The 15014-nt window shown below is 38.2% G+C and overlaps 1 protein-coding gene across 3 annotated transcripts in view; it reads right to left on the bottom strand.

Moving 5' to 3' along the window:
- DYNC2LI1 (dynein cytoplasmic 2 light intermediate chain 1) overlaps nt 1–14228 on the bottom strand; it is a 62811-nt gene extending 48583 nt beyond the window's left edge. For all 3 annotated transcript variants that reach the window (XR_012472154.1, XM_074204881.1, XM_074204892.1), the window contains exons 1-4: nt 14146–14228; nt 12688–12805; nt 2151–2185; nt 323–392 (exon numbers count right to left, since the gene is read on the bottom strand). Coding sequence is in view for 2 of the 3 variants with exons in the window: in XM_074204881.1 (XP_074060982.1) it covers nt 323–392; nt 2151–2185; nt 12688–12805; nt 14146–14153 (231 nt within the window). In the remaining variant the exon portion in view is untranslated. The remainder of the gene's footprint in view (nt 1–322; nt 393–2150; nt 2186–12687; nt 12806–14145) is intronic.
- Nucleotides 14229–15014: the final 786 nt, after the last annotated feature.

Raw genomic sequence — 15014 nt, 5'->3', positions numbered from 1 at the left:
AAGAGTCATACTAGACTAAAGAAATCCTTTAAATGCCAGAGAAATATATGATCAAATTACCAAGTGAATTCAATCCTCACAGTCAAGACACAATAAAGCAGAAATTAAAATATTTTCCAAGCCTCCCATGGCTGCCTCCCAGCCGGGGCATAAGAGAAGCCAACATAATACATGTACCACGAGAGCACTAGAATATACAATTAGCACTCTTCACCCAAATTCCTGCTGACAGATTGACAAAAAGAACAACAATGGAAAAACAAAGTTACTGTGATGAGGGCTTTGTCAACTGACACACCAAGACATTTCTAAAGACACTTACTGTGTTATGGCCTTTTGCTTTTCTTCCATAAGTATACTCCAAAGCTAAGGTTGGTTTTGGTGGCTCGTCTCTGTTCAACAAAGATAGGTTGAGTTACATACACCCCCTTTCCCAGAATCAGATTCCAATGCAATCATTTTAGTTTTCATCATATTTTTCTATTAGTTTTATCAACACTAAGGAAAACAAAACTTGTGTTATATAGACAAGGGGTGTGTGTGTGTGTGTGTGTGTGTGTGTGTGTGTGTTGGAGTTTTCTTGGCAAACACAATGGAATGATTTCCCATTTCCTACTACATACCTGAGGAAAATGCATCTATATACATGTATGTATACATATCTGTGTGAATATATACATATATATATGTATATTTCTAAATTTTTTTCTCTAAACCTATGGTTTTCTAGGTATGGGGAATTCTTAATATATATAAACCTCTTCTAATAATGCAGACCAAAAAATTACATATTAACTTATCTTCTCAATGCCCCAAGCAACTTCACATGAGATTTAAAGGACTTGCTCAAAACACAATAGCTATTGTTTTAGCTATAGGACCCAGAGATTCCTCTCTCCAAAGCTGGCCTTTTATTCCACTGTCCCATAAAATCCAATTAAAATTAATTAAAATATAATTTATAAATAAGATTTTAAAGTTTTATCTTAGAAAATTTCTATTTGAAAGATTTTTGGGTCTTAAAGTATTTTGTAGAAGCTTACATTAAGACAATGTCACCTTAGATGACGGGAAAGTAATTATGCAGACTGTCTAAATTAAAAATATATATACATGTCATATTTGCATAGAAGAGAGACATGCTTAATAGTATTTGAAAGATGGGGCAAATGCTGCTTTACATGATTCTTTCCAAGCAAATAATCTTTGGGTGAAAGGACCCACACAAAGGCAAGATTTTACTACATGCAAATTTCAAGAGTATTTTAAAAATGAATAGTGTTGTTCAACCTTGGATGCCCAAAGTTGCGGCTTACTGTAATATTTTCTTGAAAAAAAGACATTAAAATTAAAGCTATAGATAAATACATATTAATAGTAGTAAAACATTGATTACTAGTATAGCAGATTGAAAAAGGCAATAATAATAATTACAAATCATCTTCTATTGTAGAGATGGTCAGCAGACATTAGGAAGAGAGTTAAGAGAGGTATAATCCATCTTGCAGTTAGGAAAAACTGAGTTCAAGTGCTGTCTCTGATACATATTAGCTATGGGAGCATGGGTACCTCTGAATAATTTCCTAAGACTAAACTGCAGACAAGCTGTCAGGCTGGAGTGGTGAAAGAAAGCTAGCCCTATGGGAGTTTCTTACCCTGATGAAATCCCAGCTCCAGAGCCCACATCCTCACTAAAATCTTTGGGTAGTGAATGGTACAACTGTAATCTGAGGAGCAATGGTTTGCCTCAAAATATACCAAACAATAAATTGTGCACAATAAACATTTTGATAATCATGAAAAATGTAGAAAAAATAATTTCAATGTATTTGGGCAAAAATGGACCACTTCAATAGCATATTCATGTAATCAGAGTAGATGTGATTATCCTTCTAAACAGAGGAGCCTCAGCAATGGGATGGAAAACTTCCATGGGGACAAAAACAGGATATGAAAACAGGCCATTAAATGACCTGCTACCTCCCTGGGCTATTGGTTAGCTTATCTTTACAAGGGCTTTCAAGGGTTGTCATAAGAAATAAACTATGGATGGGGTATTTGTATTTGTGTATCAGTAGTAGCCTTATATTATGTCTCTTAGGCTTCAAACTAACCTAGATAATAATACTTTACAAAAGGTTAAGACATACCTGTCAAGACATCTTAGAATAATAGTTGTCTTGCCCTAGAAAAGAAAAAATGGAATACATTTAATATCATCCCAAACAAAATTTATATAATTGTTCCCATCTTTGGCCTCAGATACTTCTATTAATAAAAATGATAAAGTGCCTGGAAACTTTTATAATTGTTCTTAAGTCTGCTAAGTAGGAAAAGTTAACTGTCAACTTTCCATCAGAGTGCAACTATACTGCTATTACTGTAATTATAAAGTCCTGAAGATGACAAAAAACAGCAAGTCTCACTCACATTATATTAGTGGTCAATTTGACAGCTGTCTTATACTTCCTATCTATTCAGTGATGCTAATTACTGGTAAAGCTAATGATTACTGGTTTCTAAAAAAATTCTATCCCAGTTATTGAAATGGAAATGATGAGAAAGTATAAAATAATAACAAGACCAAAACTGCAAGTATGTACAAAATGAGCAAGATTCAGGCACTGGCGTATGGCCAAATCTTTTTCTGCTCTTTTTGCTCTAATACAATACACATTTTCATTTCTTATGACACGATGACAGTGAGTAGGTCTTGGGCTGAGAACAAGATATGGGCTCTTGTCTAGGCTCTGCCGCTAATCTGGGCTGTAACCATGTAAGTCATTTCATCTCTGGAGCTCAGTTCTTTCACCTATAACTGGACAGAATATTCATCTAGGCCTCTTTCAGTTCTAGAACATGAATTCATCTGACTTTTCAATTCAAAATGAATTCAACTTGACTTTTTAAAATGTAACTGGAATTTTATTCCAAATAAGAGAAATGTCAAATCATATATTAATATTTAAGGATCTATATTACTCCTACTACAAGTACAGGACTACACATAGTGAGTGAACTTGTGATTTCACTGGTATAGACAGCAATTCTCCCAGATATGGAAACTCATACCAATGGCACTTTTTTGTAACCTTAAAAGATCATAAGCCTTAGTAAATAATCTTCATGAATTGTTTTGATTGAAAAAACAATGACACCCTGGTGACCAATACCTTGGGTGATTATTAGCTTCCCCAAAATGAGTAGTAATCTGGTTGTCAGACAAGAGAATTTAGTTTCTGTTTCAGGAGCTAGAAACATGGCTCTATGGCTCTATGGCATGACCTTAGAGAACTCGGGATCACCTCCATACCACCATGAGACTTAAATTGAGAAGTTTAAATGAGACTTAATTTGATAAGCTAAATATTTTGCCAAATTATGCAGACCTTTAAAGTGGAGACTACCTTTCAAGGTTTAAATGCATAAAGTACAGAAAGGTTTAAGACGAAAGAATTTTAACTCTGAAATGCTGACTCTCATCTCGGACAGTTGAAGAAAATGAGGTCTTGTGAGATTAAATGATTTTTTTCTTTTCAGGATATCACTTTCTTCCCAGTGACCCAGACATTGCATACTCATTCAGCTCTTGTTTCTCTCATCACCTTCCTCTTCTACCATACTGACTTACTAGGTCTGCTAATTCTACCTACCAAGAGTGTTACAACTTTTCATCTCTGACACTATTTAACATACAGCACTATATATTAATATATCTCCACTGACACTATCTAATCAGGTCTAATCTAATCTAATCTAATCAGTCTAATCTAATAAAGTCCTGGCTATCTTGTTTGGATTATTGCAACAGCTTCACTAATCTTTCTCTTAGTTTCTCATCGATCTCACATGGTGATGATAGATAAAACTACCTAAAGCAGAGATGTGCTATGAAATTCACTTAAGTTGAGTGGCTTTCCCATGGCACGGCTGAAAGAGAGCTTGACTAGGAGTCTGGATCACTGAGTTTGAAGAATTTATTTATTTGGTGCTTTGCAAATCTAATCAAATATTCTTTCAACTGAAAGGGAAAGGGAAAGGAGAAAATTTCCTAAGCACATCCCCCAGGCTAGGAGCTTGGAGAACAGCTGCAAAGTAGGAAGAATAGCAATTGATGGTCAGGAATTGACAGAAAAACAGATGCCAAAAAAGAGTCAGTCATAGTATAAGAAGATAGTCTCCAGTGTAGTGCCTCAGAAATACATGCCTGGCTTTGTATTGATTAACACTGTTATTATTGACTTGGTGGGATAAGATTCTTGAACAAAAAATGGTTCTAGAAGGGTTGATCATTTTCAAGAGAAGCATTATAAGTAAAAAAGGAAGGGTGGAATAACTTTGTATATTCAGAAGATATACCCATGTGAGGAATCCAGGAATCAGGTTAAGAAAGTATGGTGGAAAAGGCTGGAGCCAGAAACAAATGCAGGAAATGTAATATAGATCATCCAAACAAAAACAGAGAAAGATGTGAGGAGTTTAGGCAATAAAATCCCAGAGTTATTGATTATCCTGATGGTGGGAAAATTTAATTAATTGGACTACTGATAGAGCTCTCAAATCACCAAAAACATAAAGAGCTAATACTTTCTGGGTTTTCCTGGATGATAATTTCATCTCACAAAAGGTGTAGGAAACAAGGAGAAATTTCATTCCGAATCTTGTTCTTATCAACAAGGATAAATTGTTGCTGAAGTAAAAATTCTGAGTACCTTAGTGGTAAGTAAACAATCTGTCCTAAGAGTCTGTGATAGATGTAGGCAAATTGGGACACTGTTGCACTGATGGCGGAGTGGTGAACTGCTCCGACCATTCTGGAGAGTAATGTGGAACTATGCCCAAAGAGAAATAAAACCGATCATACCCTTTGACTCAGCAATATCAATACTAGGCCTATATATTCAAAATAAATAATTAAAAATGGGAAAAATCTCACGTGTTCCAAAATATTCATAGCAGCTCTTTTTGCGGTGGCAAAGAATTGGAAATTGAGGGAATGTTCATCAATTGGGAATGGCTGAACAAGTTATGGTACATGAATGTTAAGGAATATGATTGTTCTATAAGAAACCATGAATGGTTGGACCTCAAGGGGAGCAAGAAATGAATTACAGGAACTGATAAGCAAAGGAAGCAGAACCAAGAGAACACTGTATACACTAACAACAACATTGTGAGCTGATCAAGATGGGTGATTTAAGATGATCCTGAGACCTGTTATGGACAATGCCATCCACATTCAGGGTAGGGAAAAACCCCCACAGAATCTGAATGTATAGCATGTTCAATTTTTAAAAACTTTTCTTATTTTTTCCTTCTCATCTCATGGTTTTCTTTCTTTTCCCTTAGTCCTAATTCTTCTTAACATGACTAATATGTAAATATGTTAAATGCAAAAGTATATGTATAACTTTTACTAGATTGTTTGCCACCACGGGGAGGAGGGAGGGAAGGGAAGGTGGTAGAAAAATGTAGAACTTATAAATTTGAAAATGAATGTTGAAATTGTATGTAATTGGAAAAATAAAATAAAATATCATTTTTTTAAAAAGTGTGATAAAAACAGGAAGCCAAACTTGGTCTGACAGCTGCCCTATATTTTGGAGAAAAGTTCATTTAAGGTAAAAATTTCCAGTTCTTTCAACTGAATTTCAGATGAGCATTGAGCATCTCACCATGCTCTAGAGATTCTCCATTTTTCCAAGCTTCTTCCTAAAATTGTAGAATTTTCTAAATAGAGAAATAAATGAAATTCTAAATATAAATTTCTAAGCATAAAATTCCTAAAACGCAGAACCCATCCCTAAACATAACTCTCTAGAAATAAGGTTACAGCAGCAGCAGACTACCTCCCTTTTTCTAGGCAGACAGCAGCACCAGATCGTCTCCTTTTTTCTAGAAGACATGCCTCTCCAATTAACTTACTTGGTTGTCATTCCCAACCATTGACTCATTATAATTTTTCAGTTCAATAAAATCCCAATAGCTTTTTCAGAAGAACTGCTGTCTAATTATGTCTCTAATATTTTATACTTGTGAAGGTAATTTTTAAAAATCCAAGTAGAAAGCTATATTTATCCCCATTCAACTTCAATTTATTTGATTTGATCCAGTATTCTAGCCTGTTGTGATTCCTCTAAATCTTGGTTCAATCATCCACTAGTCAGCTATTACTTCCAATTCTATATCTGCTGCAGATCTGATAAGCATGCCCTCTGTGCCTTTATCCAAGTCAACAATAAAAATGTTAAACAGCAAAAGGCCAACTAAAACTCCCTGAAACACTACTGAAGGCCAAGCTAACAACCCAATGATGATTATTCAACAAGTCCTCAATGCATATATATTATCATTGATAATACAACTTTTTTTTAATGTTACATAACATTTTAATGTTTGCAAAGCGCTTTACTTGCATCAGAGCATTTGAATCTCAAAAAAATCCTGTGAGATATCATTTCCATTTTAGAGATGACAAACTAAGGCTCCTCAAAATTAAAGCCCTAAAGGGGCAGCTAAGGTGGCGCAGTGGATAGAGCACTGGCCCTGGAGTCGGGAGTACCTGAGTTCAAATCCGGCCTCAGACACTTAATAATTACCTAGCTGTGTGGCCTTGGGCAAGCCACTTAACCCCATTTGCCTTGCAAAAAAAAAACCCCTAAAAAAAAAAGTCCTAAAGATCAATGGGTGCAAACACTGCCAGGCCTCTTCTGACCTCATGTTCATAATTCTCCCTGCTAAATCACCTCACTATTTGAGTGGGATGTGGCTGGGACTCAGAGTTTAACCTGTTCATGTTCTCCCCTGCTATCAGTCTCTCCCTCTTTCTCATTCACAGTCAGACTGGTGTTTGTCTAGAGATCTTTGTTCTCAGGATTCAGTCCTATTCCCCAGCGCCATTTTCCCAACTACAAAATTATTTGCTTCCATGTAGAGCAATGAAACATGAAAATAGGGGATTTCAACTCTCTGGACATCTAGAGCCCCATCTGCCATAGGTAACTAATGACTTGCCTTAATGATTATTTCATCCTTCAAAGAATAGAGGGAAACTTGGGGCGGCTAGGTGGCACAGTGGATAGAGCACTGGCCCTGGAGTCAGGAGTACCTGAGTTCAAATCTGGTCTCAGACACTTAATAATTACCTAGCTGTGTGGCCTTGGGCAAGCCACTTAACCCCACTGCCTTATAAAAAAAAACATTAAAAAAAAAAGGAGGGAAACTGGCTATTCTCAATTTGATTCTGCCTAACAAGGAGAAACTGGTTACTTAAGTGGTTAATGATAGAAACTTTAAGGGCAAGTAACCTTTCAATTATAAAAAGAGAAAAGAAAAACTGGACACAGTCTAACACCTACTTGTAGACTTGAGAGATTTCTAAGGGTTCAGGAAAAAAGGATACACCAAATCTGGTGAGAAAATTTTTTTAGGAGAAGTCAGATCAGGAGGGATGGAAACCCAAGAATGATATTCTGAATATACAAGCAAAGATGATTGTGAAAGAAGGAGCAGCTGCCTAAAAGGCCAATGTAAATCCAATGAAAACTCATGTGAGACTTAAGGAATGAAACTCACTTCTTCTCTCCTATTGTGTATTCAGAAATACTCATATTATTTGGTGCTCAACTACAGAATTTTAAAAATATAGAAAAAATATATGTAAAGATATAAATGGAAGGGCAAAAAACAAATGATGAATACATAAGTGTATAATCATCCTGTAAGAATTAGGGAAGGAGTGATAATTATGCTCCAGCCCTGACTGTTCACTTGGGCTGTAACCTACTCCTCTCCTAGAAGTTCCCTGAATCTGGATAGGTCAGCTTTGGCCTTCATTTTCTGGATTCTAGATGTCCACTACACACCCCAGACATTTGGATCCCTGTCATCATACTGCAGTCCCCACCCTCCCTTTTCAGCTCCCCTTTTTGTGCTGTCTCCTCATCAGAATGTAAGCCTTCTGGGGGGCAGGCATGCCTTTATATTCTGAGCTCTTTAAAGCACAGGGTCTGGCACCTAGTAAGAGCTTAATATAAAAGCTCAACTCTTAATAAAGTTTCAGTCTCAGTATCTCTCTCTCTCTCGCTCTCTCTCTCTCTCTCTCTCTCTCTCTCTCTCTCTCTCCCCCCCCCCACTTTGTCTCTCCACTCTTTTCTCTCTCCGGTCTCACTCTCTCTCACATTTTCACTTTCTCTGTCTCTTTCTGCCCCCTTTCACTCTCCTCATTCTCTCCCCCTCTCTCCAATCTCTCTTCATTCTCTCTCTACTCTCCCCTACTCTCTCTCTCTCTCTCTCTCCACTCTCTCTTCATTTTCTCTTTCCCTTTCTCTCCCCCTCTCCATTTCTCTTCTTTCTCTCTCTCTCTCTCTCTCTCTCTCTCTCTCTCTCTCTCTCTCTCTCTCTCTCTCTCTCTCACTCTACTGAAAACAGAACTAAATAAGAAACTTGAACATCATATGAGTTGTAAGGTCTTTAAGTAGGAAATATTCAAATGAGTAAATTTCATGTTACATCACAATATACAATATATAACTGATCTTCCTACCATTTAGATTTTAATTAAATTGTAGTTTAAAAATAAGATCTAATACTCTTTGTTCAATCTTGTGGATAGAAAGAGAGGAGTTGGGTCTTGAATTCTGAGTGACCTATTAGCCAATAATGATCCCTATTCCTAGGAATAAGAAAGGAATCATTTTATAACTAATTAATCAGAAATCTCTAGGTACAAAATTAAAATATTTAATCATTACTGTGAATCTTGTCAGTTGAATATATATTTTAAAATTCTACTAAAATTGTTTCTAAAAGTTGATGTTAATTTTAATATCTTTAACACTTCACCCTTGAGCAAAGGGCAAAATTCAAATTTTCAAACTTTGAAATCACAGTTCATGAAAGATTATACTGTGTACAATGTTACAATACAATGTTATTCTGCATAGTGCTCTCAATTTTCTGATAGGTATTTGTCATAGTCCTAGGCAAATACATTGAATTTGAAAGAAGAATTCATGGTCTTACAGTTCAAATAAAATCCCAATTCATAAAATACTATTAGAAAAAGCATTCTGTAAAAATAAGCTATTTCTGCTGCCTAGCAGATGGCTAAAGTATGTTCAATTTCTTTCATTAAATATTTGTTGAACTCTTACCATGTGTAAGACATTATTCTAAGTACTTTTAGGGGATATCAAGATAAACACAATGTTAGTCCTCATCCTCAAAGAATTTATGCTTTTGTAGGGGATCACTAAGACATAACACATTTATGAATGCAGTTAAATTACACCCCCCCCAATGACATAGAAGCACAAAATGACATAGAGGGGAGACATTCCTTGGGAGACAAACCTTCCCAGAGAAGGTAGCTTATTTCAACTATGCCTGAGCAAATGAGGTTGGGGTTTCAGTAGGATATCAGGAGAACTCTAGAAGAAGGTGAAAGGAAGAGCAGTAGAAAGGCCAGGAGAACAGTATGGTACAGGATAATGAGATGGGAAGTAGTGGGTGAAAACAAGCTCACAGAGATAGAAATTACAGATATCGGGACTAATTGGATGTGGAAGCCTAGGCAGAGGGATCAAAGTGTGTTCTAAGGTTCAGGTCTCAAAGGAAGGAAAAGAGCACTGGTAAGAAGGGGAGGCAAAAGGAAGAGCGCATTTTGAGGGAAGGATGAGAAGATGAGTCTGAGACATTGGTGGCACAAACAGGGTTGTTATGTCTGAGACAGTGACAAGTTTAGAGCTTGAAAGAGGAAGGGATCTTAGAAGACTGAAGACAAAAATCTGAAAATTCCTCAGACAGTACTGAAGAGACATTCAAGCCTACCAGCATCAAATTAAAACACCAAAAAAAAAAAAAATCTTCAAAACAAAAACATTTTTTGAATACAAATGCAAGTTCTTCTATTCATCTCTATAAATATCTTATCATTTGACTCATCCTTGTACCCTATTGAGATCTTATTGCATCTAGACTCTGTCATCTATTGCATCTATCATCCTGTCTTCAGACATCTATGTGGAGGGAGAGAAGGGAAAGAGAAAGAAAGACAGGGAGACAGAGAGAAAGAGAAGAAAGACAGACACAAAGACAGAAAGATTGAGAGGGGAGAGAGAGACAAAGATACAGAGACACAGAGAGACAGAGACAGAGAAGACAAAGAGAGGGGATTTATAAATGGAAAATCTTGTGCTACATACTAAGACTCTCAGATGTTCTTTGTGTCAGTGAGAAGTTTGTGTTTTGAGGGAGATTTTTGTGGAATTTTCTGATTTCCATTATGTTAGAATACTGTTAGAATGGTTAGTGGAGGGATAAGGGTGGGTAGGTGGGACACGGGAAAGTGGAAGCCTTAACCTGTAATTTCACAAATATATGGTTTGTGAATTTGATTTAAATTTTTTAAAATAGGGGCAGCTAGGTAGCGTAGTGGATAAAGCACTGGCCCTGGAGTCAGGAGTACCTGGGTTCAAGTCCAGTCTCAGACACTTAATAATTACCTAGCTGTGTGGCCTTGGGCAAGCCACTTAACCCTGTTTGCCTTGCAAAAAACACTAAAAAAAAATTTTTTTTAAATAATTATTTCAATGCAATTGATTTCCTTTGCAATCCTAAGTATTTTTGTTTTATGCATTTGAAAATATTATTCCGAGATAAAGAGTCACAGGCTTCACCAGACAGTCCTAAGGACTTCCTCCTGCAGCTCCAGAATAAGAAAAGTCTGGACTCATGCTCTGCTCTAACCCATTCTGGCCCTGGGTCACATTTTGGTAAGCCATTTCTCAGGACCTCAGACAATTCTCTAAGAAGGTGAGGGGAAGATCAGCTGCCAATCTATCTGAGATGGAAGAAATGTCATACATGGATGTATATGCCTCCTCAACTGTGACTCTCCTACAAGTCAGAGTGGGAGAGAGGGCCTTCCCTGCTAAGAGATGGAGTCATGTCAATGGTCACAGCGCTATGATGTGTCCAAGGCAGGCCTGCAACTCTGCTCTCTCTGACTGCGAGGCCAGCTCTCAATCCACTACTTTATGCTGCTTTTCCATTGGAAGAATATCGGTAAAAATTCTGCCTTTTGTTTCAGGAAGCTACTTAGGATAACTGAATGTACTGCACAACTTCCGAACTCAGTTGAGCCTGCCCTCCCCCAGTCAACTCTTGGCTGAGCTTGCTTTCAGTCTACAGTTGGATAAAGTGTCTGGCATACAATAAGAATTGAGTAAGTGCTCTTTGGCTTATTATTTAAGATATATGAACTAATGGATCAGCTCAATGGGTCATCAGAATAAGGGGTGAAGAAGGGCAATGCATCAGTTGGGGAATGGCTGAACAAGTTGTGGTGTGATTGTGATGGAATATTATTCTGCTATAAGAAATGATGAGCAGGGGGTGGCTAGGTGGAGCATTGGTTAGAGTACTGGCCCTGGAGTCAGGAGTACCCGAGTTCAAATCCGGCCTCAGACACTTAATAATTACCTAGCTGTGTGGCCTTGGGCAAAGTCACTTAACCCCATTCTCTTACAAAAATCTTTTTAAAAAAAAAAAGGAGAGAGAGGGAGAGAGAGAGAGAGAGAGAGAGAGAGAGAGAGAGAGAGAGAGAGAGAGAGAGAGAGAGAGAGAAATTATGAGCAGGATGCTCTTGGAAAGGCCTGGGAAGATTTACATGACCTTATGCAAAGTGAAAGGAACAGATCCAGGAAAATATACACAATAACACAATATTGTACAATACAATACAAAAATCCAAGACAATTCTGAAGGATTTATGATCAAAACTACTATCTACCTCCAAACAGAACTGACTAGGTCTGAATACAATTTGAAAGATAGTTTCTTTTATTTTCTTAATTCTTCTTCTTTATTTGGTCTGTGTTTTCTTTTGAAAATAGCTAATACAGAAATGTTTTTCATGATTGCAGATGCTTAATCCATAAAAAATTGCTGGCTTTCTCAAGGAGGGGGAAGGGGAGGGAGGGAATAGGGAAGAGAAAGAAGGAAAGAACTGGGAAAATAAAAAATAATATTGTAATTTCCTCCAGTTACATATAAAGACAATCTATAATATTCAGTTTTGGAAAATTTTTGGATGAAACTCAAAAATTTTTAAAAGAATGTTAAGAAATTTTGGTTTGCATGTAATTAAGAAAAAATGAAATAAAAATTAAACATAAAAAAATTGCTAAAAATAAAAAAAATGGAATGAAATTAAATATAAAAAGGTTAGGTAGGCACAAGTAAGATGCATCGTATAATCAAAGATTTGTATGCAAAAAGTGGCATAAAATATAGCTGTGAGTATGTTATCAGAGAAAGGGATGGATCTTCCATGTAGCTAGAGTGAATGACAACAGATGGGGAGTCCAAGTGCTTCACTTGTACCTGCATAATATAAAAAGAGTTGGAGGCAGATCTCCAGCATTTTGAGAAGACCTGGATGGATTGTGATCTGCAGTAGTGAAGGAAATAATACCTAGATCAATGACATTACAGATATACTGAAGTATTTGGGGGGTAATTACTTCAATTTCAGAAGTAATCTTTAAACAATATCATTTCAGTCATCAAATTACATAGGAAGTTTTAGTGACCAAACTTCTAACAAATCTAAAGAATTTTAATAGAGATTTTCATATAAAACAACAATTGAAAATATAGCAAGAAGCCATACATATTAATTACCCCATTTTTACTGCCAATGAAGAATACGGATTTTTCACAGATTTCTATCCCGTCTCCACCATTTTCAGAAGTTTCTTTCTTTTTCACTTCAGCTTTTGCAATTTCCCAGAGTGAATCACTGTATGTGTATCAGAAAGAAAAATGTTAGAAAAAAGAAATCTTTTCAAGCATTTTCTTCAGATTAAGCATTCTGATGATAGATATTTAGGACAAATAACATGATAAAATCTATAAAAAGCAGTATAATTCATAAAGTATGAGACACTATACGTGATCTGGACCGTACAAACCCTTACAGCAGATATAAGCCAAACTAAGAATATTTATTATGGACCTACTTTTGTGTAAGGCATTGTGCGTGCCTTCTAGGAACTAGAAGAACTTATATTCTATTTGAGGGAAACAACATATAAATAGGTAAGTGAGTATGTTATCAGAGAAAGAGACAGATCTGTCACATAGCTAGAGTGAATGACAACATACATCATCGTTTAAAGAGGAAGAGAGAGAAAGGTGTTCCTAAGGAGATGATGTATAAACTGATCCTCAAAGGATCTATACAAAGATTGTAGAGTTGGGGAGGGAAGGTAGTCCAGGACACACAGCCTAGGCAAAGATCCGGAGGGAGGAAATGGAATGCCTTTTGAACTGGTATAGTACAAGATACAGCAAAGGCAGGTTTCAAAAAATGTGGATTTGATTCAGGGCGAGGAATAAGCTCCAAACCCTGGTGCCACCCCTGACTCCTTGCTTTCCAGTTCTTTATCTGCTGTTTTTCTTCCATTGCCCTCAAATCCCTTTTTTTAAAGTTTTTTTCTAAATTAGGAAATTTATTTTTTTGTAATCTCTTATCACCACTCATAACAATTTTTTTTTTTTTTTTAGTTTTTGCAAGGCAATGGGGTGCACGGCTAGGTGATTATTAAGCGTCTGAGGATGGATTTGAACTCAGGGGCTCCGGGGCCGGGGCCCCATCCACTGGGCCCCCTCAAATTCCTTCTTTGAGTCACTTTTTCGATCTGGAAAAGGGGGGAGGGGTTTGGTCCGGATGAGCAAGTTTCAAAGGGTGGCCGGGGCTCCTAAAGACCCTTTAAAAAAAGCGATCATTATCATCATAAGGGCATAAATGGGTTTTATTTTTATAGAAATTTTATAGAAAATATTTCTACTAAACATAACCCTCATTTATTTAGTTTTTAAACCCCTGGATGGGAGCCTTGAGGGCGCCAAGAAGTCCCGAGGCCGCAGCCTGCAGGCCCGGCTGCCAGGGATGGGGCCGGACCGGAATGCAGGGCGGCACCCAGAGGCGGGTGGATGCCCACTCGCGGCCTCCGGCCTGCCCTGCCCGGGCCGCCCCTCCACTCCTCCCTCTCCGGGAGTCTGAGAACCGTCCTGGCCAGGCTTCCCGGGATGAGCTCCCGACCCTTCCCCGCTCCCGCCCAGCTCGGCCCGGGGTACCTGGGCATCTCGGCCTCCTCTACGGCGCCGCCGCGGCGATGCCCCGAGGGCGGCCCAGGGCCCGGGAGGGCCGGACTTCCTGGTTGCCATGGCTGCGGCGAAGAGGGGCATTGTGGGAGATGTAGTTCTTGGGCCTCTGCGGCTGTTCCCCGCGAGCCGGACCTTACCACGCCGGAGGTCGAGCCGGAGGGAGGAGGGTCTCCGCGTTCCACACCTGGAGAAGGGTTACGAGCCAGGCAGCACTAAGGATGAGGAAACGGGCACGGATGGGCGCCAGGCTGGGCGGACGGGCAGGAGGGCTTGGGGTCAAGGCCCCTGGACACATCCTGGCTGCGGGTCACACGTAATTGACCCACATTGGCCTTCTCCTGAAATCATGGATGCAGCCCTTGACCCTGACGCTTAATATTCATTGTACTCAGGGCAGCTAGGTGGCACAGTGGATGAGGGCACCGGCCCTGGAGTCAGGAGCACCCAAATCCGGCCTCAGACACTTAATAATGACCTAGCTGCATGGCCTTGGGCAAGCCACTTAAGCCCATTACCTTGCAAAAAAAAAATATTATATTCCTGACAAATAGGTCATTTTTTTTTTTGGACAAAGTAAGGCTGGGGTTGTTTGAGTTGGGTGGTTCCATTCAATAATAGCAAAATATTCTCACATGTCACCTCCATGACATCAGAAGTCAAGTCCCTGAATTTATCCCCAATAATCATTGTATAACATGTAAATGGGGCCTCCAATATGATAAATTGAGGTTGACTACTGTGGTTCTATTCAATAAATAACCTCTTCCTCAAATTTTCCTAGAGCTCCCATGAGCATCTATCCAGTTGAACTTTTTTTTTAGGTTTTTTGTTTTTTTTTT

This window comes from Macrotis lagotis, chromosome 1, assembly GCF_037893015.1.
Source record: "Macrotis lagotis isolate mMagLag1 chromosome 1, bilby.v1.9.chrom.fasta, whole genome shotgun sequence".
Lineage (NCBI taxonomy): Eukaryota > Metazoa > Chordata > Mammalia > Peramelemorphia > Peramelidae > Macrotis > Macrotis lagotis.
The sequence above is the reverse complement of the archived record's forward strand: the minus strand, read 5'-3'. Positions and strand labels throughout refer to the sequence as shown.